Source organism: Tiliqua scincoides, chromosome 2, assembly GCF_035046505.1.
Source record: "Tiliqua scincoides isolate rTilSci1 chromosome 2, rTilSci1.hap2, whole genome shotgun sequence".
In the NCBI taxonomy this organism is placed as follows: Eukaryota; Metazoa; Chordata; class Lepidosauria; order Squamata; family Scincidae; genus Tiliqua; species Tiliqua scincoides.
The window spans coordinates 25132129-25156940 of NC_089822.1; the positions used below are offsets into that span (position 1 = coordinate 25132129).

General features: G+C 42.8%; 2 protein-coding genes across 5 annotated transcripts in view; one reads left to right on the forward strand and one right to left on the reverse strand.

Moving 5' to 3' along the window:
- The window catches only part of NDUFAF2 (NADH:ubiquinone oxidoreductase complex assembly factor 2), a 64340-nt gene extending 47911 nt beyond the window's left edge, over positions 1 to 16429 (forward strand). Inside the window, exons 3-4 of the mRNA XM_066617353.1 lie at positions 61 to 101; positions 15552 to 16429. Coding sequence (XP_066473450.1) covers positions 61 to 101; positions 15552 to 15803 — 293 coding nt within the window. The 3' untranslated portion in view covers positions 15804 to 16429. The remainder of the gene's footprint in view (positions 1 to 60; positions 102 to 15551) is intronic.
- Positions 16430 to 17514: 1085 nt separating this feature from the next.
- SMIM15 (small integral membrane protein 15) lies at positions 17515 to 23619 on the reverse strand. Of its 4 annotated transcripts, none has more exons than XM_066617355.1 (4): positions 23589 to 23607; positions 19797 to 19867; positions 19055 to 19124; positions 17515 to 18030 (listed from the first exon to the last, which is right to left on the reverse strand). In XM_066617355.1, the coding sequence occupies exon 4, from the start codon at positions 18013 to 18015 to the stop codon at positions 17776 to 17778; it is 240 nt and encodes a 79-aa protein (XP_066473452.1). In that variant the 5' UTR covers positions 18016 to 18030; positions 19055 to 19124; positions 19797 to 19867; positions 23589 to 23607; the 3' UTR covers positions 17515 to 17775. The 4 variants fall into 4 exon arrangements, with proteins under 4 accessions (XP_066473452.1, XP_066473454.1, XP_066473451.1 ...); XM_066617357.1 differs by lacking the exon at positions 23589 to 23607 and adding an exon at positions 23486 to 23560 and having other exon boundaries at positions 17515 to 18046; XM_066617354.1 differs by lacking the exon at positions 23589 to 23607 and adding an exon at positions 23486 to 23557.
- Between the last annotated feature and the right edge of the window lie 1193 nt (positions 23620 to 24812).

The following is a 24812-nucleotide window of genomic DNA, read 5'->3' on the forward strand; positions in this document are numbered from 1 at the left end:
AATATATATGCCCCTTTCAAAATAGTAACAATACCTCTTTTTGTTTTTGTTTTTTCGCAGCTTGGATTAGAAAAAGAAGAAAAGATCCACCTACAGTTGAGGTAAATGACTAACGAACAGTCCAATCCCATTCAGACCCTGTGCCAGTGGCATGCTAATGTCAGTGCAACACCCGCTATATCCTGAGTCCATCCAGACAACGCCACATTGGCACAGCCCTTCTCAGTAATGCCAACATCATCCATGGGAACATCGATGCAGCCTGCCATCCATGGAATGGTATCCAAAGAGCCAACCACCACATCTATCCTTCCCCATTGTTGACAGCGCTAGCCCTTGACATTCACCAGAAGGGAGCAGTCTCTCTCTGGTCTTAGGTGTGTCAAAAGGAAGGGATGATTAGGCAATACAGTTGATAGCAGAGACATGCAATAACCCTCAAGGTCATAACGGGGGCAGGGGGGGGTCTAAGGGGATGAGAAGAGGCACGGTGGCTGAGTGGTTAAAGATGCTAGACTGTCAGCTGGAACATTGGCAGCCCAGGAGTTTGAATCCCTGGTGCTGCAGAGCAGGTTGAGCTCCTATTACTTGCCTCAGCTCCTTCCAACATAGCAGTTTGAAAGCATGTAAATGCAAGTAGATAAATTCCCACCTAAGTGGGAAGGTAATAGTGTTCCATGTGCTTCAGCATTTAGTCATGCTGGCTGCATGACCACGGAAGATGTCTTTGGACAACGGTGGTTCCCTCAGCTTAGAGATGGAGATGAGCACCGCCCCCTAGAGTCAAACACGGCTCTGCAGGAAAACCCTTTACCTTTAAAGACATGGGATAGTGATCCAGCATACAGATCCTGCCTTTGCGTCCATGGATGGGACTCAACACAAGTCCACTGAGGGCCGACTTATACCCTCCTGATGCAACTGGAAGCACCTTCTGGTCGCATACTGGAGTGTTCTGAGGTCTCCAGAAGGACTTAGGAAGGCACTTCTGGCCCCCCGCCCAAAAAACGGAAGTGCATTTCTGAGGTCTTCCGGAGTCCTCGGAACACCTCCAGATGTGGCTGGAGGACCTTCTGGTCGTGTATGGAGGTCTGGCATGCCCTGATCCATAGATTTGTTTATCTGTAGATTATGGCATCTGTGGGGGTTCCAGGAATGGAATTAACTTGTATGGAACCCCCACTGATGCTATGTATATGTGTCTGTGTGTGATTCCCTACCCCCATTTGCTTACCTGTTTGGAGTGTATTTGTCCTTGTTCCACTTTTGGGGTCATGAGGCAGAGGTTCCACTTAGATGTTTGCATGGAGTTCTCCTGGAGCAGAATACCTTGCTATATGTGTTGTGACAGACAAGAGGTTGTTTGTGTGCCAAGTGCCCTTTTACTTTGATTCTCATTGCCAAAATTCTCTTTTGAAGAAACCAAAGAGGTATAGCACATCTCTCTGGCAGGGGTTGATATACTAGGGTTGGTGTGCTATTCTTGGCTGCACCCTCTAGCCTGTGTTCTATCATAGGAACATGGGCACTGCTGAGATTGGGGGAATGTGCAACTTCTGTTGTTCCCAATAGGTTTACTCCTATGTACACCAGCTGTCACTGGTATAGCGTTTTTCCAGCATTGGGAACATATCTGAAGGGGGGTTAGGCTGGATATGGCATACGTTGACGCCTCCTTATCCCTGCCGTGTCCCAACTCAACCTCCTCCCCATTTTGGCTTCTTCATCAGTGGAGTTATGCCAGCATCCAAGTCACACCAGTGCCTTTTGTAGTGGCATTAGGTTGTGACTGGGGTGCATCTGCCAGTAGGCGGATAGGACCTTCATTGCACTGGTGTACATGGTGATATGCCAGTTTATCTTAAGGATAGGATGAAGCCATACCTCTGATGTTGTACCTAATTAAAACTACAATTGGCTTAATTTGACTAACAAGCGCATTCAGAAAGTGGTGTTAAATGGTTTGTGGAACTCTATTTTGAAAGGTTAGTGTTAAAAGTGTTTTTGCAGACATTGAGGTCAGGGGCAGAAATAAGAGTATTGTGCCTGGGTGCTATGTGAAAACAGCTTTATGTGGCATAACTCAGAAGAGAAATGTTGAATTCATAATTATTAAATGATCTTAAATAGAGATCAGGCATTCTTGAAATTGTTGTGACAAATATGTTGGAAATTAAAGCTGTAAATCTGTCCTTGGTAGGTTGTCATTAAGTTACAGTCCTCCCAACCAATTGCCAACATATTTGATAGGACATCAAAACAAATTGTGTAAATATTCCATAGTGTTAATGGAATGTGCTTTTCACAGCCTTGACATACTTTTTGTACATTGTTCCAAATGGAATAAAACTGAAATACAGAGTGTGCGTTCACAGATACATAAAGAAAAGAAGGTAGACTTGGTATGGCTGGGGGGGGGGGTGGAGAACAAAACCTGCTGTTATATAGGCAACCTGGATATGTAAATCTGGCTATGTTTGACCTGTAATATAAAATTTAGAAATAGAAGGAACAAATGTTCTGCTCACCTGAAGCAAACAGATGAGTGACAGAAGGGTATATTAACTTTCATCAGCTGGGAAAGGTAGGCAAGGTAGGGCCTCCCCCCCCCCCATCATGCTGGGGATAGTGCTATTAGTGGCGTGTGCGGTAAGGTGGATGGGCATGTATAATGCTGTACTTGGTGCATGCTGCTTAAGCATTAACTAACACTTGTATCGTATTTTAAAGGGGAAGTCTGTGCTAAATACCTGACCTATTTTTTTTTCCTCCCTGCACATCAGAGAGTGGTAGGTAGATTAGGTAGGTGTGGCAGTTTTCCTCCTCCAACTTATTCTGAGAGCATAATACGTATTTTATCTGTAGTCACTCCCAAGACTGATTGATTTGGTCTATGACAACAGTGTTGATTTGGAAAATGCTATTTGACAGCTATTGAATTAGGTGATGTGTTTGACCATATTTCTTGTTGAAGCTGTTGTATAGCAAACCTCTATTTTTCTCTCACATCTTTCTTACAGGGAGTGAAGACCTACCTCCCCCCTTTTGGGGGGATCCAGGAAAAGATATTGCAACCTTTTTTCCCCTGATACTTCACTGGACCTTTTGTACTGTGGGCTCATTGGAGTGCCACTGTTTCATTCCAAAACTATAACAATGTAGCACTGTTAGTAGGAGTTGGGGATACGCTAGGGGGCAATTCTTGCATATTACAGGTCCAGCCTATTTATACATGGATTTTTTATACATGGATTTGACTCAACAGGAATGGCCACTGCAAATGAGAAGGAATGTGCTGATCCATGGAGCACATTCCATGGGAATGTGCATCTTTTTAAAGGGAAAGGGAAAATGCATCTTTTTAAAATCAGTTTAAAAAACGGAACTGTCCTTTAACAATAGCCTCCTTAATGAGAGAGAGAGAGGGCAGCTGGCTGACAATCCATCAATCCTTCTCTCTCCAGGTGACCCCTCCGTTCCACCTGAGCAGTGAAAGAAAGGTGATAGCTTTGCATTGGTGAAGGGAGGGGCTGAGTGAAGTGCCTTTGTAAGCCCTTGGAGGATGACTGATTGATGGATTGTCTTCTTAATGACTCTTATCTTACATCACAAAGGTCAGCAAGGCTGTTTTTAAATCACTGGAGCAAAGAAACTTCATTTTCTAAATTGATTTGCTATAGCAGGGCTTTTCAAACTGGGGCATTGCAACGCTCCAGCCTGTGGGCCCTGGCTTCTGCCCCCTTAAGGGGTGGGAGCAGCCTGGAGGCAGGGAGGGGGCAGCAGCGCGATCCCCAGGATTGCGCCGCTCAGGGGGCTGCAGGGGCTTGGGAGCACTTACCCAAGCCTCCTGCAGCCTCCCTGGGGTGCGGGGAGCCCAGTGTGACCTTTGACAGGGCTCCCTGCAGCAGTGAAAGTGAAAGCGGAGCAATTGCGCTTCGCTAAAGCTCCCAAGCCCCTGCAGACCCCTGAGCAACGCAATCCTGGGGATCGCGCCGCTGCCTCCCCCCCGCCCCTGCAAGCACTTACAGTGGTTCAAACTCTCCATGAGAGTTTGAAAACCACTGTGCTATAGTGTGTTTTTTGCCATCCACATGAGTGCTTGGAACAGAACCCACTCGAATAATGAGGCTCAACCTGTACTTCCTTATCTTTTCCTTGTATCCTCCACCTATGCCTTTGAGCTTATTTGGCCAGCGTTACTCACCTTGAGCAGCATAGAGAACCAGTTGCAAGGGACCTGAATGGGGAAGTTGATGGAAAATGGTTAGTCCTCCAGTGATTATGTGCAAGGGAAGGGTCTCAGAAGGATACTGTGAATAGATGGGAAGTGGGTTTAAAAAACAGTTTGTTCAAGTCTTTTCTGTCTGTAGTATTTATTTTTCCAACAGCAGCCTTCTCCTTACTTACTTTGTTCTACCACACTTTCTTAATTTTTAATGTTTTTGCCCCTCAATATTCTGTAATATTCAAGTGATTTCTATAGATGGGCTGTAGTTAGAGATTGTTTTGAGACAAGGACTCAAAAGCCATTGTTATGATACTCATAGAACTAACTCCCAAGCAAGAGAGACATAATTTCATGTTTTATTTTTCATGTAAGTTTTCCCCCTTTAGAACACATGTTTAGGTTCCATGTCCACAGATATGAATTTGTTGCCTTGTATAAGACACTCATATCTTTCATGAGACAACCTTTCCTGAACTTGAACACTATTGTTTGTTCCTTTGAGCAGTGAGAACACAAACTATGAAAACAGCTTCAAGATCTTATCTAATGAAATAAACTCCCTAAGCCACTTCCAGAAAAATATTCTGCTCCTTTAAGGCTAGAGAGCGTTTGCCAAAATCTTCTACCTTGCATTTTAACATGAAATTGAATACATTTGTGTGTTCCTTTAGCTAGTGTGAAAAGCTTGAAAGTGGCTTGGAATAGAAAATTCAGGAAATGACTGCCTTTCATTTCTAAGGCTCTATGTGTTTACTATGCAGTAATAAAAACTAAATGGCTTCTGAATTGCACAGTTGGATACAAGGTGAAATGTTAAGAAGAAGAAACTTTTTGTGACAGTTCCTGTCTCCTTTCAAACTGTTTCTAGCATTTCCATAATTATCTGTTTTGACAGTCTCCTTGTCACAGGAGGAAAAAGTACTTCAGTTAGTAGTAGTAATAAGCATAAAGTTTCAATTATTATCCCCCCTCAGAAGAGAATAATTACACTGAAAATTATATTATGCTTAGTTATTGCAGTGCATATCCGCCTTTCTTATTTGATCATAAGGGTATTATTTATTCCAGAAATGGCATGATGAAAACGAACTTCAACCATGAGGTTTTGCTTTCACAAAATTCTTGTTCTTGTTACCAAAATGAGGTGCAGTTTCAGAAAAAATAAAAAGTTCTATGGCACTGTGTGCATATTTGAACATAGACTTGTTTTTAAATTCAGTCAAGTTTAGGGTTGGGCTGCACCATTTTGATTGAATAATTAGGTAAAATAGGGCGCAATCCTAACCAACTTTCCAGCATGGCATAGCTGTGCCAGTGGGGCATATGCTACATCCTGCAGTTGGGGGGCAGGCACAGAGGCCTCCTCAAGGTAAGGGAATGTTTGTCCCCTTACCTTGGAGTTGCATTGCCCTTATGTCAGTGCTGGAAAGTGGATTAGGATTGTGGCCTTATTCATGTAAAACCTCTTGATTGATTAGAAAGTTGTCCCCAGTTAATCAGCTTGATAAGATTTTCAGTGCAATCCTATCTTGTGCTGGAACAGGCAAGCCAAAAGTCTTGTGCTGTATCCAGCGCAAGATAGAGCTGCAAAGTGGCTCAACCGAAGGTAAGGGGAAACTCTTTGCCTTACCCCCGGGTAAGCCAGTGCAGCCTCAATTGTTCCCCTTGGACTTGTGCCACCTCCTCAGGTGAAGCCGCACCTCCTGCTTCCTGCTTCCTGCCCGGCCCCAGGATCACCCTGCACTCGCCCTCCCCCTGTCCCAGAATGCCTCCCTCCCACCTCCTCCCTATCTCGTCCCTGCCTTCCAAGGAGCCTCACGTCAGCCGACGCAAGCTTGCTCCCTCTGTTGGCACAGAGGATCAGTTCAGCCTCTGCGGACCAGCATGCCTCCATGCCCCAAGCCAGCCAACTCTCAAGGAGTCTGCACATTTGTAACCTTCCTGCACTGGCGCAAGGGATTTGCGCAAGGGATTTGCCAGCCCAAAGATGAGTCAGGATTGCACCCTGTTTAAACTACAAGTGACAGATACCATTTGAGAAGATGCATTCCTCCTGCCGTCAGGCATACTTGGGAAGGTTCTGGAGCAAATTATTAAGCAGTCCGGTTGTGAACATTGGTTGGTTGGCAACCTTCAGCCTTGAAAGACTATGGTAGAAGCCTACAGCACCCAGTATTCCTAGGCAGTCTCCCATCAAAGTACTAACCAGGCCTGAAAAAAGGATAATGGTGATTGCTAGGTTTTTTCAACTAGTCAGACAAATCTAATATTTTCCTAGGATAGAGTGAGTAGCTTGGTAGATTGGGGGGGGGGGGAATATGATGAATGTAATATATTTGGATTATGATAAGGCTTCTGACATAGTTTCCCATGTCATCCTGGTGGACAAGCTGGCGGGATGTGGAGTAGATGATGCTACTGTAGTTGGGTGGTTCCATATCAGTCTGACAAACTGTTCTCGGATAATACTTGTCAACAGTTCCTCACCGACCTGAAGAGATGTGGTGAGTGGGATTCCCCAGGACTCTGTGTTGTTCAGTATATGTATAAATATACTATGATTTATACTAATACTTCTATGATTGTAAAAATCCCCTTGAGGCATTTAGAAATGCCTGCCTATGTAAACCGCCTTGAATAAAGTCAGAGGAGTAATCCGATGACCAGAAAGGCGGTATATAAATACCTAGTTGTTGTTATTATAAATGATTGGGATGCTCATCAGTTTCTCAGATGACACCAAACTGGGAGGATGGGCTTCAAAAGAGATAAATGTAAAGTTCTGCATTTGGTAGAAAAAATCAGAAGCACATATTTAAGATTGGGGAAACATGCCTGGGTAGTAGTATGTGTATGATATCTAGGCGTTTAGCAGTTTATAAACTAAACTTCAGCCAGTGGTGTGATGTGCTAGCAAAGGTGAGAGTACTGCAGTATTCTGCTTTAGTTAGATCCCATCTAGAATATTGTGTCCAGTTCTGAGTGTCATAGTTTAAGGAGCAGTAGTTACAAATGGGAGCAGGTCTAAAGGAGGGTGGCTAGGATGCTGAAGGGGCTGGATGCCAAGCATTTGAGGATACTAAGCACTTTGAAGGAGTTGGGCATGTTTAATTTGAAGAAGAGACAGTTCAAAGGTGACATGATAACTGTATGCTAACTGGGCTAAAAGGCAAGTTATGGCCTCTCGTATTTTATAGGGGGAGAGGAACTGTCCTATTTTCACCCCAGCATGGTGTCTTTTCCTGTGGCTGTTTCTGTTGTCTGTTCTGCATCTCTTTAGACTGTGAGCCCTTTGGGGACAGGTAACCTATTTGTTTATTAAAGGATTTTTATACCACTTTTCTACAAACCCTGAGTGGTGTACAGCAAAACATAAATACTTCAAAATAAAAACATCAGAATAAAATATTAAAATAAAAACTATTTTGCTATGTAAACCACTTTGTGAACTACTTTTTATTGAAAAGCAGTACATAAATACTATCAATAATATCTGAAGGGCTGTCATATAGAAGATGGAGTGGATTGGTTCTTTGTCATTCTGAAGGGTAGGACTAGGACAAATGGGTTTAAATTACAAGAAAGGAGATTTTGATTGTGGTGTTAGGAAGAACTTCCTGCAAGTATGAACTGTCCAGCAGTGGAACTGTCTGCCTTGCAACATAGTAGACTTTCTATTATTGGAGGTCTTTAAGCAGGGTAGCCATCTATTGGGTTGTTATAGTTGTGGACAGCCTGCATTGGGAGGGGGTTGAAAAAGTATGTGTATTTGGCACTTTAAGGGCGCAATCCTAACTGGTGCATAGGTTGGCATAAGTCCCCTGGGAGGGTCGCAAATGTGCAGTAAAAAATGTTTGCGTCTCCGTGGGAGGAAGCCGCGTTGGTGCATGTAGATGCGCTAACACACGGAGGCCGGCAGAAGTCTGTGTGGCGGCTTCCTTGCCGCTGCTTGTCAGTGCACCCACACTGACACAAGCAGCAATGGTAGGTGTGGGGGGCGTGGAGGAGGTGGGAGGGAGACATTTCTGGGCAGAGGGAGGGCCCCGGGGGCGGGCGCGTGGGGAGCCGGGGGTGGGGCTGGGACCCGGCTGTTATGCCGGATGGTGTCGCAGGTCTGAGGAGACCCATTGGGGCGAGCAACCTTTACCCAGTAGTAAGGGGAAGAGCTTCCCCCTGCCTCTGGCTGAGCCGCTGCAGCCAACGCACCTGTGTTGGATGCAGCGCAAGCCTCCTGGCTTGCCTACTCCAGCGCAGGTTTGGATTATGCCCTAAAATGGTTATCTAGACACTTAGTGTCCCAAGTGTAAGAAAATTAAATTTTCCTTTCTTTAAAACTACATACTAATAGTGTAATTAAATGCTTTTTTCCCTTACTGATTAGAATTCAGTTTAAGTCATAAATGCAGGTGTAATGGACTTGGGATTTATTTCAGGTGCTGATTCACTTTTGGTGGTGCTGATTCACTTTGGAGGTACTTAGGTTGTTTGCAGAGAATCAACCCTAATTATATGGGCTGCTCAGATCTCAGAAAAGGATGTCCAATTAATCGTACACAGTCCACACTTTTTAGGTATTATAATTTATTGAAGTCTGCTTCAATAAAGCAGATTTTAATAGATAAATAAGGTGTTTAATCAACACCTTATTGAAACAGCCTTCAGTATTAAGACAAATGTTTTTTGTTGCCAACAGCAACTTTTAAGGTGCCTCTTTTCAAAAGCACCACTTGACTGACTGCAGTTGGCTGAAATATTCCTTTTAACAAACCCAACTCTGTCTTTTCTGACTTGTACTGCTCTTTTGTTTGTGCTTTGAACTGTTCTTCATTGGTCTCTTGTTATGTCTTCCATAACTTGGCATGGCTGAACTCTTGTTTATCTGCTGAGCTTGCAGAAACAGTCTAGACTTGGAAGGTTCAGACTTTGATGGGGGCCAGGCCGCTTCTCTCCCAAAGCCACAACCTAAATGACCTTTGCATCTTATTATTCTATGTTGAATATCTTTCTTGTGTTGGCCAGCAAGCATGACCAGGCAGGTCAATTAAAGCATGCCCATCAGTTTTTGCTTTTATCACATTACTTGATTTTTAATTATCCTGCCTGTGTTAACAGCACTGACACTGAGAAATGAATGCTAAACTCCATTAATGTTTTAAAATACCTCCAGTTTGCCCTTCGTAGTTCACCAAATATTAAAGAAAATTGTCCCTACAAAGACGTGCTCATGCATTCTTAAACAGTCATGGCTCAAGTGCACTCCTAACATAAACTAGATGCTAAAATTAAAGTACCTTGTACATCTTCTTCCAAAGCTTTTGTAATTCAGAAAAAGGATGTTAATCTCTTCTAGCTCCTTATTAGCTAGGGAGGTCTAGTCTTGGCTTTGCAATCTAGTTTTTAAAAAAGCAGCTGCATTGCAAACTATGTGTGTGAGATAGATCAGGCAACCTCTGAAAGAACTGAAAATGCTCTTTTCAATTTGTATTAAAGAGCATGTAGGATAAGTGTTAAAAATGAATTTCAGGTATTATTTGTATCAGATTGTGCATTTGGTTAAAGGTAAATGTTCGTTCAGTGGGACTTTTTGTACATAAGTGTGAAAGGTGAAGTTGCTGATCATAATATTTCATACAACAAAGACCTTACCTGCTGTCCTCCATGTCCAGTCAAGCCCTAAACCCACACTATCCTTCTGTTGATAAAAGATGGCAGTCTAATTCATAGCTCCCCCTTACTGGCACTAATGTATATTAAGTGCTGTAGCATTGAGTCCCAACTACACAGAAATACTTCCTACATCACAAAGGTATGAGCTGGGGCTTAGACAGTTCAAATCCCAAGCAGAATGCCATTCAGTTTTCACAAGGTGTATGTTTCTTATTTGTGATCATGTTGAAAATATATATAATATATATAATATATTATATTATATAATAATAATAATAATAATAATAAGTAATATAATAAGTATAATAATAATAATAATAATAATAAATAAGCCTGATATATCACTTACTGTAGTATGGTGCCTTCATTGGCAGGAAACAGCAGAAATTGATGAATGTCAGCTATCTTTGTAGTTTTAGTCTGTGTTCCTCACCTTGCTCCCCATTGAAAACTGCCATGGTCTTCCTTCGATTCCCAGAACTTAAAGTGTGTAATCAAAACATAGGTGCGCTTGGCTGCCTGCCATTCAGAGACAATGAACTGAACCAATTTATTGCATTGCTCTACGCTTAGATGGCTACCAACTTAGTCAATTGGCACCCACTGCCAATCAATTCATAGGTGACCCCCTTCCCCCAATTAGCAGGGAGGGAAGCCAAACTTTATGAAAGGAGTTCCAGCTGTGGGGAAATCTTTCTTGGTTAAAGCACTTAACTGAACAATTTGGGGGGGGGGGGAGAGAACTGCCCTGTGAAAGTTGGAGCAGTGAATCACATGATCTGCCTGCAGTAGGAAGTTTTTTGCCCTCGGGGTTGAAGTTCCCATACCTTTCAGTAGACAAATGCTACTGGGATACCTGTAGACACAGGAAGTCTGCTGAAGGAGGATGATTGGCAGTGCAGGAGAAGGGATGACACTTGCTTTTGCTGTAACAAAATCCCTGGATTTCAGTGAATGTGTGGTTGCAAATCCCACATGGGATGGTCCACAGATGTTACTTATAGCTGCATTTTGCCACAGAATCAGTGCATATCTGGTGCAGGCCTAAGAATCACTGGTAGATTTTAATCTGAGAAACCAGGACAAAAAACAAGAAACTATTCCTAACTGTTAAAATCATTGGTTGTCAGTGTTTTCGAAAAATTTTGTGTACACGTATTTTTCTGTAAAAGAAAGCAACCCAGAAGGGAGAGGACTCTATACCCGTGCAGATAAAATGCAGTCAAACTTCATCCAGAAACTTCTCATTGTGGGCATGTGTTTTTTCTTCCCCAACTGCCTAGTCAATGTCATCTTCGCCTTCACTTCCCCCTAGAATTCAAGAGAGAGAGAGGAGGGGCTTCTGTTGCATATATCTGGATTCCTTATGGGCTTGACCTTTGTGTGCCAGAAAAATTAGAGAGTTAATTGAAGTCAATTGAATTGTTTTCAACTAGCATTAGAGACACAGTAGGTTTATTACATTGTGATAATGGAGATTCATTACTCTGCAATCTCAATTTCATTTTGATATGGAATTTGGTTTCCCTTTGAGCTTACGTTTGACAAATCGCTGCTTGATTAGCCATAGTCAGTGTGCTTTTTTCTTGCTGTACTGTTTGATGCTATTCAATAAACTTTGTTTTCTTCCTTCTCAGAAATTATGAATGGAATGATGGGAAGTCTTAATATTTAAAACTTTTTTTTGTAAAACATTACATGTTGTTGTTTGTCAATTTTTTATTTATCATTTTATATTAGTGCATAGATTAGAAGTATATAGTCTCAAAGTATCTGATGCTGCTACTATGGGACCTGGTCAGTGCCTGGAGGGAACACTACTGGAGAATCCTGCATGTGCTGCCTTGACTTCCCTTGATGAGGGAAGAAAGCCAGGATACATATATAATAATTTGATGTCAAGGGAGATTTTAGAGTTTAAAAGGTTTCAGCATTGTGAGCTTTGCTTTTCTGCCTCTGAACCTAGTGGCAGTAGAGAATGTGAGGTTGGAAGTAGGGAACACTCAGCTTTCCTCACTACCTGATCTCACGACATGAACTTTCTACATCTCACTACATGAATTCACTATATGACCTTCACAAGCCATCAGTGTCTTCATAGCTATGGAACCTGAGTTTCTTTTCTCCCTTCCAGTATGGTTGAAAACTGATAATGGTGATCAATGGTGACATTCACAATTTTTGTGATTGAGCACCAATATATTCTATCCATCAACAAAAGGTAGCAGCAAAAACAGGAATTCTTGCTTTTTTGTGTCTCAGGTCTTGTAAACAGTGCTATACTACTGACAGTAGAAGCAAATCTCCTGTGTTGGGGTGAACCATAAGGTGGGTCCTCTGATGGGGTGCTCCTGTTGTGCATCACTACCGTTCAAACTTATAGTCATGGAATACAGATGAGAACCTTACCCCATGACTTAGGGACTGGGGAGATTCAGGAAGCTGAGAAGGAGCCTGAGGCTGAGAAGATTGCAGTCCTTATGTGGGTAGATGTTGGGGGTGGACTTGTGGAGCTTTTTTTCTCTGGGCTTCACCTCTAAGGATCCTAAGAATGCATAAGGAGTGGTGGACTGGTGGGAAACACAAACCAAGGGAGAGAATTCAAGGCTGGTGGGGACTGCTGGATTTGAGTCAATGAAGAGACCATGGAAGGTTTGTGGTTGGTATCTTTGTATTTGTTGTTGCAAAGGGAATCGCCCCTAGGTTGAGGGTGGACAGAGGAGATGAGATCAGAGAGGAGGTCATTCTCTCAGCTATGGGGAGATGGAGGTGGTGGGCGAATTGAAGCTTCTTTCACTTTTTAGTTCAATGCCAAGTAGACACCTATAATTATGAAATTGACACTAAAATTTGGGAGTTAAGAAAAATTCCAACTGAGTACTAGATTAAGAGTTTGGGTGAGTTTTCAGGAGGGCAACTTAAGCAGATTGACCTTTGCTTCAACCTGAGATGTATTTTATATGCATGATTTTTGACTGGGAATCCAAATCAGGTTTAGACCCACTTGCAAATCTGCAATCTTAACTGTAGACCACATTGTGGAATGTTGTATGCTAGTCTCTTCCAGCCTTGGAACTAGCCCATGCAATATATGATAATGGACTGTATTTGCATTAACAAGGCTATTTTTAAAATGTTCAAAGATGCAGAAAAAATTGTCACGCAAATGTAAGATCCAGACCACCTATTTGCTGCCACCTTTTATTTGGGATGCTAAGGGTGAAGTGAAGAATATGCCTCTGTTCAATCACAGCTTCATTAAAATCCTGGATTTCTCCACTGATTTCCATGGGCAGCTCTCATATTAAAACCTAAGTGTTGCCTGTCCAGACAATAGTATATGTGATATTTTATATATTTGCTTCAGCCTGCTCTTCCCCAACCCATCTGCCCATATGGGGAACAGTAGAACTGATCTAGTTAGATAGGTTGCTGAAAGAAAGTAAATGAAATGGGTGAGCACTTGAAAGCTTAAGCACTATCAAGTAAATGCAAATTTCTTGTTTCATTAGTGTAATTCCTTCTGATTCCACCCCAAGATAGTCAAAATACAAGAATGTTACATTTATAGTCCATCATTATATATGAGGAAAACAAATGCGAGCACAGTATGTTTTTCTGTTAACCTATAGATCCCTAAATGGTTACAGTAAAATGTCATTTGACTGGCTCTGATGGTATAGATCCAAATCCCATTTCACAGGGAGCCGTGTTGCTTCCAGTAGGATATCCATATTCTTTTCTCCCTCTCCCGACAAATATAAACACTTATTTCTAGATCATTCAGAACTGTCATCGTTAGTGGTTTAGATCTTCTCATATCATGGACTGACTTCATCTCAGCATGATGCTGAGGGGCACTGCTGTAGCCAGTTAACCAGATCATGAGCAATTAATTCCTCCCTCTTCCAGTGGGACCATTATCACGTCTTTATGCCAAGCTTTTGCAGCTGTACGCTCTATTGAAAGATCCAGATTCTGTTGTTCCCATTCTAGGTATTTGGCCCTGCATGGAAAATGTAGTTGTGAAACTTCTAGTATCTGTTAAAAGATTGTTATATTTCTCCTAGACTGTAGACAAATGAAACCCAGCCATATTAAAAGTTCCCCAGTTATTTCCTATGCCCTTATTATTATGGCTTTTATTATGGTATTTAAATACACCATAAGAATATGCTTCGATGAAGTGAAACAGTTCACAACAATATACAGGAGAAAGTTTTCTCTAAAACCACGGATGGGCAAGTTCAATGTGGCTTGACTCAAGTTCACAACTTGTCCACCCCACAACTTGACTAAAAAACGAGTCCTAATGGGGGGACTTTCCAAGTTGCTGAGAGCGTTTTGGTGATTCAGAAAGACTTGAGTCATGAGTCCTTAAAAATCCAGCAGTGGTTCCATGGCAAAACAGAGCTGCTGCAGGGCTCCGTGTGTGTGTGAGAGACAGTGTTCTCTTTAAGCCATTTCCGCTCAGTGTTGCATATATGCAACAGAGATCAAATGTATACACCTATGGGCTGTATACATTTGGTATACATTTTACAGCGGGTTAGCCACTCCCCTGCTGTCCCCATCCCATCTATAAGCAAGGCAGGAGGGGGTGGGGACAGATTGCACGAGAATGGGTACAGAAGCTGCAAGAAGGAGGAGGGTCATGTGCAGCAGCTGTGAGCTTTAGCAGTATGATCCAATCCTTTGCAGATCTACTCAGAAGTAGTCCCATTTATGCAGGTCATGAGGGTTTCTCCTCCCAAGTAACAATGGAGTCCACAGGAGCCATGCAGCTGGAAAACGTGATCACTATGAACTGGCTCCCCCCCCCCCCAGCTTGCATGCGTACTCCCTTTCCCTGAGCTTCTCCAGCCAATTCTAAGGCAAGAATCCCCTCGGGCTCCTCCTTCTGCCCTGTATCATTCAAAGAAACAAATCAGACTGCACATCCTTTGTCCAGTGACCATCAGATCCTTCAGAGTTGGGCAAGAGAGCCTGCTCCAGTCTCCAGCCCAATGCCAAAGCAAAACATTAACTTTTCCCTGCTTCCTGGTTGGAACTTCCCTGCTGCTCGCCTGAACGACGGCCCCACAAGGTCTTTCATACACCAAAAAAAGTAAGCAAGCACACCCAGACAGACTGGAGTCTGTATGTGTGGGGACCGAGTGCATGCAGTGGCCTCCGACTCAAGTCAGTGCCTGAGTCAGCAGCACAAGTGACTTGAATGTAAATTAGTCAGCAAAATTTTTTTTGCAGCCCAGACCCTTATCACCTGCCTCAAATTTCCATTCCCATCAAAAACACATTGCTTTAACTGTATAAAACTGCTTACAAACTGTGTGCTTGAAACATGTTTAGCATTATTAGCTGCCCCATTAATTTACATTGTTTTTTAAAATAAATTCTCTAATGTGTTTTATCGTATTGGAAAAGCATGTTAGCAAGTATGTAAATCATCTTCCAAAGGCTTGATTTTATAACTAATATACTATTTTTAGGTAGATCAGGTCTATTAAACAGACTCTTCTAGTTGGATTTTTTTTTTTTTGGCCTTTGCATAAGAAACCTAAATTTTTACTTGAATCCTGCTTAGAGATTGAAGTTTCTTTCATTAGATAGTCACCTCTTTCTTTTGCTCATTTGATGCACTGTTGTATTTTCACAGGAAATTCTTAAGAATGAGAATTATAAAGAAGAAATGAAACAGAAGATTAAAGAGTTTTATGAGGACAGACTTTTACAGGCCAAGCACTACGAGGAGGGGCTTGTGGCAGAACCAGTTCAAACTCAGATTAAAGGCCATGCAGCTGCCCATCACTATGGAAAGGATGAACCTTCAGAAGACCCAGTTAGCACGTCAAATACTTTTCAGCCTGGTTCCTGGATGCCTCCTCAAACCCATGACCATAAGAAATGAATGGCCAGTTGCAACATTTGGGGTCAGATGAATATGTTTAGCAAGCAATAAAGGAAGTTATTTGCATCTTCTAAATTTGGTGTTATGCATACAACAAAGATACACATCTGAAAGGTCTGCCTTTTTTCAAGGCAGTTCATTTACTACACTTGTGTATTTATAGTGAATTTGGTTTGGGGTAAACAGAAGCTAGACTAAGATATTTTAAGAAATCCATTTAAAAAGTTGATTGAACTTCTGCTGTGTACAAGCTATGCACAATGTTTTCTTCAATCTTCTAAAACTTTACTGTTGGAATGATTGCTTCAGATTGCATTATTTGTAAATTGATATAATGTGCAATGAAATGAGTACTTCCAGATTTACTAGTGTTAGGAAAGATGTTCTTCTCCACTCATGCTGTGTGCCCACAAATAGTTGTTTCATTTAAGGAATCTGTAACATGCTAATTCTTGTAAAGTTTGCTCTGAGAATCCATTCTGACAAACTAGGGCCAATCCTGGTTAAAGAAATTTGCTTAAGTAAACTTCAGCCATGAGCAATACAGAATGAAACTGTAAAATTGTCTGTATCAAAAAGTTAGACAAAACGACCCATGATGATCCATAAAATTTTTGATTCTCTAATAGTGTTGTGTCTTGTCAGTCATACTTAACTACTAATTTTTGCCTGTCTATATCCTGATAAGCCAGAACCCAGATGTGTGCAGTCTGCCTGTTTTCAGATCATTTATATAGGCACACGCACTGGACATTTTCCTTATTAAAGCTTCAGTATGATTAGTTGCTTTTATTAATTCCTGCATTGTGCCATAGGTAGTAAGAGAACCCAGGAGGAACAGGTATTGGCTTAAAAACTGGTGCCTTTTTCTGCAGTGTCCCTCCTCAGAGCCTGGGGACCCAGCAAAAACAAGTGGTACAGCCCTGGCATGGGGGAATGGACTAGTGCAGCATTTCCCCCACTGATCAGTTACAACCTGATGCTCAGCACTATGCAAAGTCTTACTGGGAGCCTTCAGAGGCCACATCCAGTTTCAGCTAGATGCACGAACTAATCCATGAGCCTCTGTGGGCCACAGAATGCCTTAAGGAAGCAAGTTCTAGTTTTGTACCCACAACTTCTACTTCTCCACTTTGCTTCTGCAGGCTTTCTGAGGCTCACGGGGCCAAGTAGATGCCACTGGAGGCTCCCAATAAGACTTTACTCTTCCCTAATACTATATGTTCTTCACACTATCAGTGCATGTGTGTATAAGCATTTTACATAAGCAAACAACATACCTAAATGACCCTCTATGTTAACTTACTGCATACAGTAACGCCTCACATAAAAACCATCATTTAATTTATTAGTCCTGTAAACACACATGCAATATTAAGCTTAGCCATTCTACTAATCTTTTTCACTCTTCCTTTTCCAAGGTATCCTGGAGTCATGGCCTGTTAGTATTTGTTCAAAATAAATAGCACAGCTATCTGCTACAACAGAGGAAGAGTTGAACTAGTACAATGAATTCTGTAATCAAAGCAGTAAACAAATTGATTAATGCAAGATGAAAATACTGATTTTCTTTTCATTTCAATGTAGGATTTTCTGGAATACAGGAATAGGTTGCCTTAGAAATAAAAGTGTTCAAGTTCAAAATGTAAAAAAAAGACATTTTGTTTCCATGCTATATAAATCATAGGTACCTTCAGTCTTTAAACAAAAATTGTATTATATAGAGGTACTTTATTCATGTACTTAGTGGAGCTTAGAAATACCCCCCAATTAGAAAATGAGTCCCAAATTTATTAAAAAGCTATTAAAGTTAAATGATAGATTTAAACACAAATTAAAAAGCAAGTTATTTCAGGAATTCTCAGATTGATGCACATTCATCACTTGTTAAAGTTACAACACAAAAAGGTACAAATGTAGGAACAGTGCTTTATTTAGAAAAGTAGTAGGTTCTGTTCAGCGGGGCAGCATTTTAGTCCTTCTTTGTTCGTTTTGCTTTAGCAATGTTTTCCTGACGCTTTTGTTTCTTTTTTTGCTCTCGCTCCTTGGCTTCAATCATTTTTGCCAGCTTCCACGACAGTACTGCACTTGCTAAGAATAGGGGCGTAAGAGCCAGGATCACTGTTGTAAGAAATCCATATGGATCCTTTGCAGCCCATTCCACAACATACTCAGCCCAGGATTTGATATAGTCAAACATCTTTTCTGCCATCTAAGTGGGAAAAACCTTAAAAAGAAAGGGACTGTAAGGCAGTCATACAATTCATAAAACTATTCCAACCAGCAGTTCTTTTAATAAGAGTGGAGAACAAGAGTTCAAAGCAGGTTACATACTTTTGGTAGAGGAAAACCATTGATAATGCAGATTCCTTTAGTGCTGTTTTGTTATAGCATTCTTTATCTTGGGTTAATTGACAGTGCAGTGTATTCGGGCTAATCAATGCTAGGTTACTAACTTACCAATGACATTTCCTATTGCACTTCTCAAGTTCATTCTCATCCACACAGTGATGCTGAGTACCACTAAAATGGCTGGATCACTCTTTTCACAAGAATGAATGTTCCATCTCCCTTCACAAAGTCACCAATGTCATATCTATAGCTCAGTCTGGGTCTTTGACTAGCATACATTCTGAGTTGAATCCAAAGAACCGTTTTCCTTTCACTAGCCATTGGCCTGCAAAAGTGTTTATGCATTACTACAACTGAACGACTCTGTAGCAATCCATGCTTCTACCTCTGCAAGGGATTGCACAAGCAGATCATATTTGGTTCTATTTTCACTTTTCTCACACAGTTCTGGATTAGGAAGAATTAAAATGCCCTTTTATTTATTGATTGATAGACTGATTAGATTTGTAATCTGCCTTTCACAGCAAAGGGCACCCAAGGTAGCTAACAACAATACATAATATACAAAAAACAAAATACAGCTAAAAATATAGGCACTGCCATCTTGGATCATACAAAATCTCACAGGATCCAAAATGGTGGTGCTCAAATCTCACAAGATTTGGGCACTGCCATCTTAGATCTTGTGAGATTTTGTAAGATCCAAGATGGCAGCACCTAGCTCAACCAGGAAGGTGATGACTATGGGGCGCTATGACCCCAATTAGTTTCAAAGACCCCGATCTGCTATATGTTCTTCCACTAAGATACCAAAGATCTTCTACACCAACTATTTTTCACAATTCTCATCAGCTTGTAATATAAAGATAATACTGTACTGTGGATGATTCAGCACTTACCCAGGACCTCCAGTTTCAGCTATGCACAACAGAACTGGACACTGCTGTCATGGGGATTCAAGGAAATAACCTTGAAAAACATAAAAATTGAATTATTGGGATCATAGAATAATTTAAAATAATTGCAACTGTGGCATCAAATGGCACAGGTATGTGTTCAGACTTTTAAAAGTTTATGCAAGTATATGAAGTGTTATTTAAAATAACACTTCATATACTTGCCTTTCCTGATGTGGAGATATCTAAGTGTGACATGAACTTTCCTCATGCCCTATCAGGGAATTACTGGAAGGGTATGGAGTAGGGACAGCACATGGGTATCATAAGTCATACCATAGATATTTCCCCATAGAATAAGTGTAACAAGTAGCAGTTTTATATGAAGCTCTTAAAATGTAGTTCATCATTTTTGAAGTAAAGATTTATTTATAGCCCACCCTTCCATTCAAGGAGGACAGCATATTATTCCCCCCACGCACCATTTTTTTAAAATTTTCACAACACCTCTGAGGCTTACTGATAGGAACTGGCCCAAGATCACCCAGTCATAGCCGAGTAAAGATTTTAACCCAGTCTTATCTAACATAATCACACCCTACTAGCTCATCCTCTCTGCTCAGAAAGGACAAACTACAGTCACTGAGGCTAGTGCAAGAAGCAATGCTTAAAATTAAAATACAAGCTTCCCCCCATATCTGTGAGGGATACTGAAACCATGGATGAAAACAAACCCTACACTTACTGTGGTGCATTGTTTCTTGTGCCTCTTCCTTTGCAGTACTCTTCGTTTGCAGCCCTTCCTGTTACAGAACGCTAGAGGAGGAACATGAGAAGCAGTCAGCCAGAATGCTACAGGAGGGAGACAGCCAGAACACTAACAGGAAGCTAGACAATTTCCTGCGAGCATTGTGGCTGCCTCTCCTTTAGCATTCTGAAACAGGAAGGGCTGCAGACAAAAACAGATAAGTAATGAGCGTGCAGAAGAACTGACAACCATTGTTACAGTTTTTCTGGGGAGAAGTCTGAACAGGAATCTGCAATGCTTTAAGTACACACTATAACAGAACAAGATATCAGGACTAAAATGCTGGTACAACCCATTACTTCTCTTAAGACTGTATGCACAGGGGCTTTTAAAATTCTCCATTCCATCTCCACTTACTACAGTAAAGTTACAAGTAACCAATTTATGTGTTCACACATCAAATAAGGACTCCATGTAAGTAAGTAACTGTCTCTGGCGCATTTTCATGGAATCCTGAACCACATTAAACCATCAGTTTCTCAACAAATCCCATTATCACTGTGGCAGACAAACATACTCCAGGAACCCTCTTTTGTGGCCAGTCATGTGTCTTTCCACATTCTCATGATTAAATCATGTTCTGCTCTAAATAGAGGAGCTGATGACCCTTGTTAAAATGGACTTGCTACCCACCACTTTCTGTTCAGAGGTCAGAGACAATCACCAGGATACCAGATCCATCCCAGCTGTCTCCAGGTAGGCTCAGAAATGCAGCTGAATTTGATTAAATGTTGTTTGAACCAAAACTATTTCTAGGGGGACCATGAAACATTGTATGCTTTAGATCGGTCTCCTTTACACTCCTAAACAGAGTCCCAGGGAGCCCTGCCAGCACATGCTCAGAGCAACCACATATGGTGTGCTCTTGGAGCCCCTGAAGGGTCTCAGGGAGCCCCAGGGCTCCCAGAAGCATGCTTTGAGAAATGCTGTGCTAGATCACATGGCTAAATTGTCCTTTAACACCTACTCACCTTTAACAATGGTGAGTAGACTCACCATTAAGGTAAGTTAGAAGGAGGAGCTATAATTCAGTGTTGGTTCACCTGCTTTGCATGCAAAAGGTTCCAGCTTCAATCCCTGGCACATTTTGTTAGGGTTCAGAAATGCTTTTTTTCATGAAGTGACTAGTCTAATAGATCATGGACATGCTGTGGATATAGTGTACCTATATTTCAGCAAAGCAGTTGACCCAAGATAAAATGAGGATAAATGATAAAATGAGGGCTAGATGGTGCTACTGATAGGTGAGTTCAAAGCTGGATGTACAGCCATTCCCAATGAGTGCTAATAAATGGCTCCACATCAATCTGGAGTTACCAAGTCAGGTGCCACAGGACTGTCTTGGGCCTGTGTCATTCAGCATTTTCATAAGTGACCTGGATGAGGGGTAGAAGAAGTGCTTAGAAAATCTGCAGATGACACAAAAACTGGAGGGGGGGGAGGGCAAACAGGAAATACCCCACAAACCAGAAGTAGAATTCAAAATGACCTTGACAGGTTTGATTATTGTACCCATACCAACATGATAAAGTTCAACAAGAACAAATGTCAAGTCCTGCAGGTAGGGTCAAAAAATAAATAAATCAGGGGTACAAGTACAGGATGGGGGAAACCAGCTTGGCAGCAGCATGTGTAGAACATTTTGGGGTGTCTTAGTGGACCATAAGCTGAACATGAGCACAGTGTGATTTGGTTACCAAAAAAAATAACGCAATACTAGGCCAGTACTAAGAGTCAGAAGTAGTAATCCTTTTGTCTGTACTAGTCAAACCTCACTCAGAATATTGCACCCAGATTTGGGCATCAGATTTTAAGGTGGCCATTGATTAGCTGGAGCAGGTTCAGAGGACAGTTAAGATGGGTGAGGGATCTGGAAACCAAGTCTTATGAGGACGAGCTTGATAGTCTTCTCCAGGCTAAACATGGAGAGACATGATAGCAATTTTCAACTATTGAAGGGCTATCACATAACAGATTTACACTGTAGCTCATGAGGGCAGTGCTAGAACCAATGAGTTTAAACTACAGGGAAACAGATTTACACCAGACAAGAGGAAGTTTCCTGATTTATTGCATAGGGACAAAGTCCTTGTGCAACAGAGGGCTTTCCTTCCTTGGAGACTTAAATTTAAATCCCTTTCAAATCCAATGTTTTATGTTTCTAAGGCCTGGTGAGACGCTGCCAGTGACTGCGGTCAATACTGAGCCAGATGGACCAATGCTCCAATTCAATGAATTTCCTCTGCCCTTTAAGTGCATAGCAAAGGGGTAAAATTGGAGTGACAGCCCAAGAAAGCAACATCAAGACTGGTGTGCTACTGTGAAAGAGTCCGATGACATTAGCACTGGTTTGTTCCGAGGACTGCCAACTGAAAGCGTTCCTAATTTCAGGACTGTTGTTTTTCTTAAACCCAGAAAGAGGTGCAGGTAGCCAGCCATGGCTGTCGATTCAGTTCCAAACAAGAAAAGCACCATGAAAGAGCAACAAGGCAACATTTTAGTGGGTCCCTATAGAAGTATGTCTCTACAGCAGTGGTTTCCAATGTGGTTTTTTTTCACTTGCGTACCCCTTGGCAGCCCATTTCCATACACTGAACTCTTCCTAGTAGCAAAATGTGTGTAATAAATATAGTTGCTGTTATTGAAATTTATGTTTTCAATTACTGATCCATATCAGGTAACACATGTATTGATGACCAGAAACTAGCAGGTGGTGGGGCTTTTACAGCCTGCTAGCCACCTTCCTTGCCTTGCCAGCCCTGCAAGGCTTTCTGATACAGACCCACCTCCCCCCCCCCATTACTCAATGCTTTTTTTATAGGTTATAAGTCACAGCAGGTATGTGCAGGCTCTTGGTTTGAGAGGCAGGCTGCCTCTGATTGTTAGATGCAGGGGAAGGCACCAAGAGACTGGCATAGCTGGAGGGGGGGCAGAGTGCCCTGCCTGGCAGGGAGGCTCAGCGGGGCAGGCAAGTGGCCCCTCCTTTCAGTCATCCCCTGCCAGGAATGACTCTGAAGGGAGGGGCCATTTGCCCACCCCACTGAGCCTCCCCGCCAGGCTGTGTGCTCCACCCCCCCTCCAGCTACACCACCGCACCAAGATGAAGGTTGTGTCTCTTGTCTTGTGTGCTCCCTGAAACACTTGGTGAGCCCCTGTGATACAGGAAGCCGGACCAGATGGGCCTGTGGCCTGATCCAGCAGGGCTCTTCCTATGAGTACCCCTAAAGGTCCTGACAAGTACCCCTGGGGGGGTATGCATACCCCCAGCTGGGAACCACTGCTCTAGGGTACGTTTGGGGCCATTCCCCACCCCAGGCTCTTGTGTCTTAGGTCACAGAGGCAGGAGTCGAACAGGTGCAGCTGCTCTGAATGACTGCGCCACTCTGGCCTGTGGAACTTCTGCCTGCTGCTGAGGTCACAGACCGTCAGGGGAAGAGCCAAACTGGGAGGCACAGAAGACTTGGGCCCCCTGGGCCTGAAAAAGCCCGGATGTGGGCGAAGGGGGTCCCAATTCTTAGAAGAGAACCACTCTCCGGCGGGGAGGGGGGGGCTGGGTAAGGAGTGATGGCCGAAGCGTTAAGGAAAGGCAGGAAGGAGCGAGCTGGAGGTCTGCGAGCGCCGAGTACCCCTAGCCGAGGGCTCCTGTCACCACGCCCGGGGTCTAGGAGCGGCACCGCCGCCGCGTCCCTCCCAGCCCACAGAAGCCCCTGCCCTGCCTCCAAGACTCACCCGCCGGCCAGCCGGAAGTAGGAAGAAGCGACTGAAAGCAGCCCGCCTCCCGCTTGTATTCCGCCGGGGCGACCATAGAGAGGACCCCACCGCCTAGAAGGGCTCGGGGGGGTCAATGCGAGTGCCAGGCTGCAGGCTGGAGCAAGAGCTCGGAGTGTCCTGCTTGTTGGCCTCGAGGGGCGGTCCCTGGAAAGCCTGAGCCCCAGCCTGTGCCTGTCTCCTCAGAAGCCAGTCCCCCGATAGTCAGTGGGGCTTCCTCCCAGGGCAGCGTGGACGGGACTGCAGCCTCAGAGCCCACCCTGTGCCTGTCTCCACCAAAGAAACTCCTCTCCCCACCCCATCACCTGGCTAGACTACAGAGTAGGATCAGTTGCCTTCAGTGGTCTCCTTCCCTGGTCAAATCCTGCACTCACTTCCATGTAGACTTTTTGTTGTGTGTGTGTCTTGCAATAAAATAAAATCACATTTTCTTTCACATGAAATAAGACTGGAATTACAGCACAATCCTCAGCATGTCTCCTCAGAAGTAAGTCCAACTGTGTTCAATAGAACTTTCTCCTAGGAAAGTGTACACCGGGCTTCCCTTAGGGCTGGAACTTTTGTGCCTGTCACTATGGCTGGCAGAATCTTTGCCCCAGGACTCTGTCACCCCTGAGGGCTAAGCCACCAACAGGGAGAGACAACAGCTGAACAGAAAGAAAAGATTTATTGAGAATTAAAAGACACTCTTATGAAACCAGGGTTGAAGGATGGAGACTCTAAATACACCTTAAAACATTAAAGCCTAATGGAAACTGGAAACAGCTGCCCAGTTCCCAACCAGAAACCATATACTGATTTCAGGTCTGAGGGCAGCCTCTTAAGTATATGGTTTCTGGTTGGGTTTGAAGACCCATCTGTTTTGCCTGGCCTTAAGAAAGGGAGGCCCTCCTTAGGGACCCCTTTTATGAGTTGACGTTTTGCTCTGCTCTTTTATTGTTATCTTTTAAATTGTTTTAATGGTTATTATGGTTTTATTTTAATTGATTTTAATGTTTTATCTTTATATGTTTTTTGTTGTACACCACTTTGGGTTTTTAGAAAAGCAACATAGAAATCGAATGAATGAATGACGTCATAGAAGTTAGCAGCTGGAACAAGCCCTTCAGCCCAACCCCTCAATCTCAGCTTCTCTCCCCCCACCTCTCCTCTGAACCTTAAGGCTGTCCAGTAACTGACAGTTGG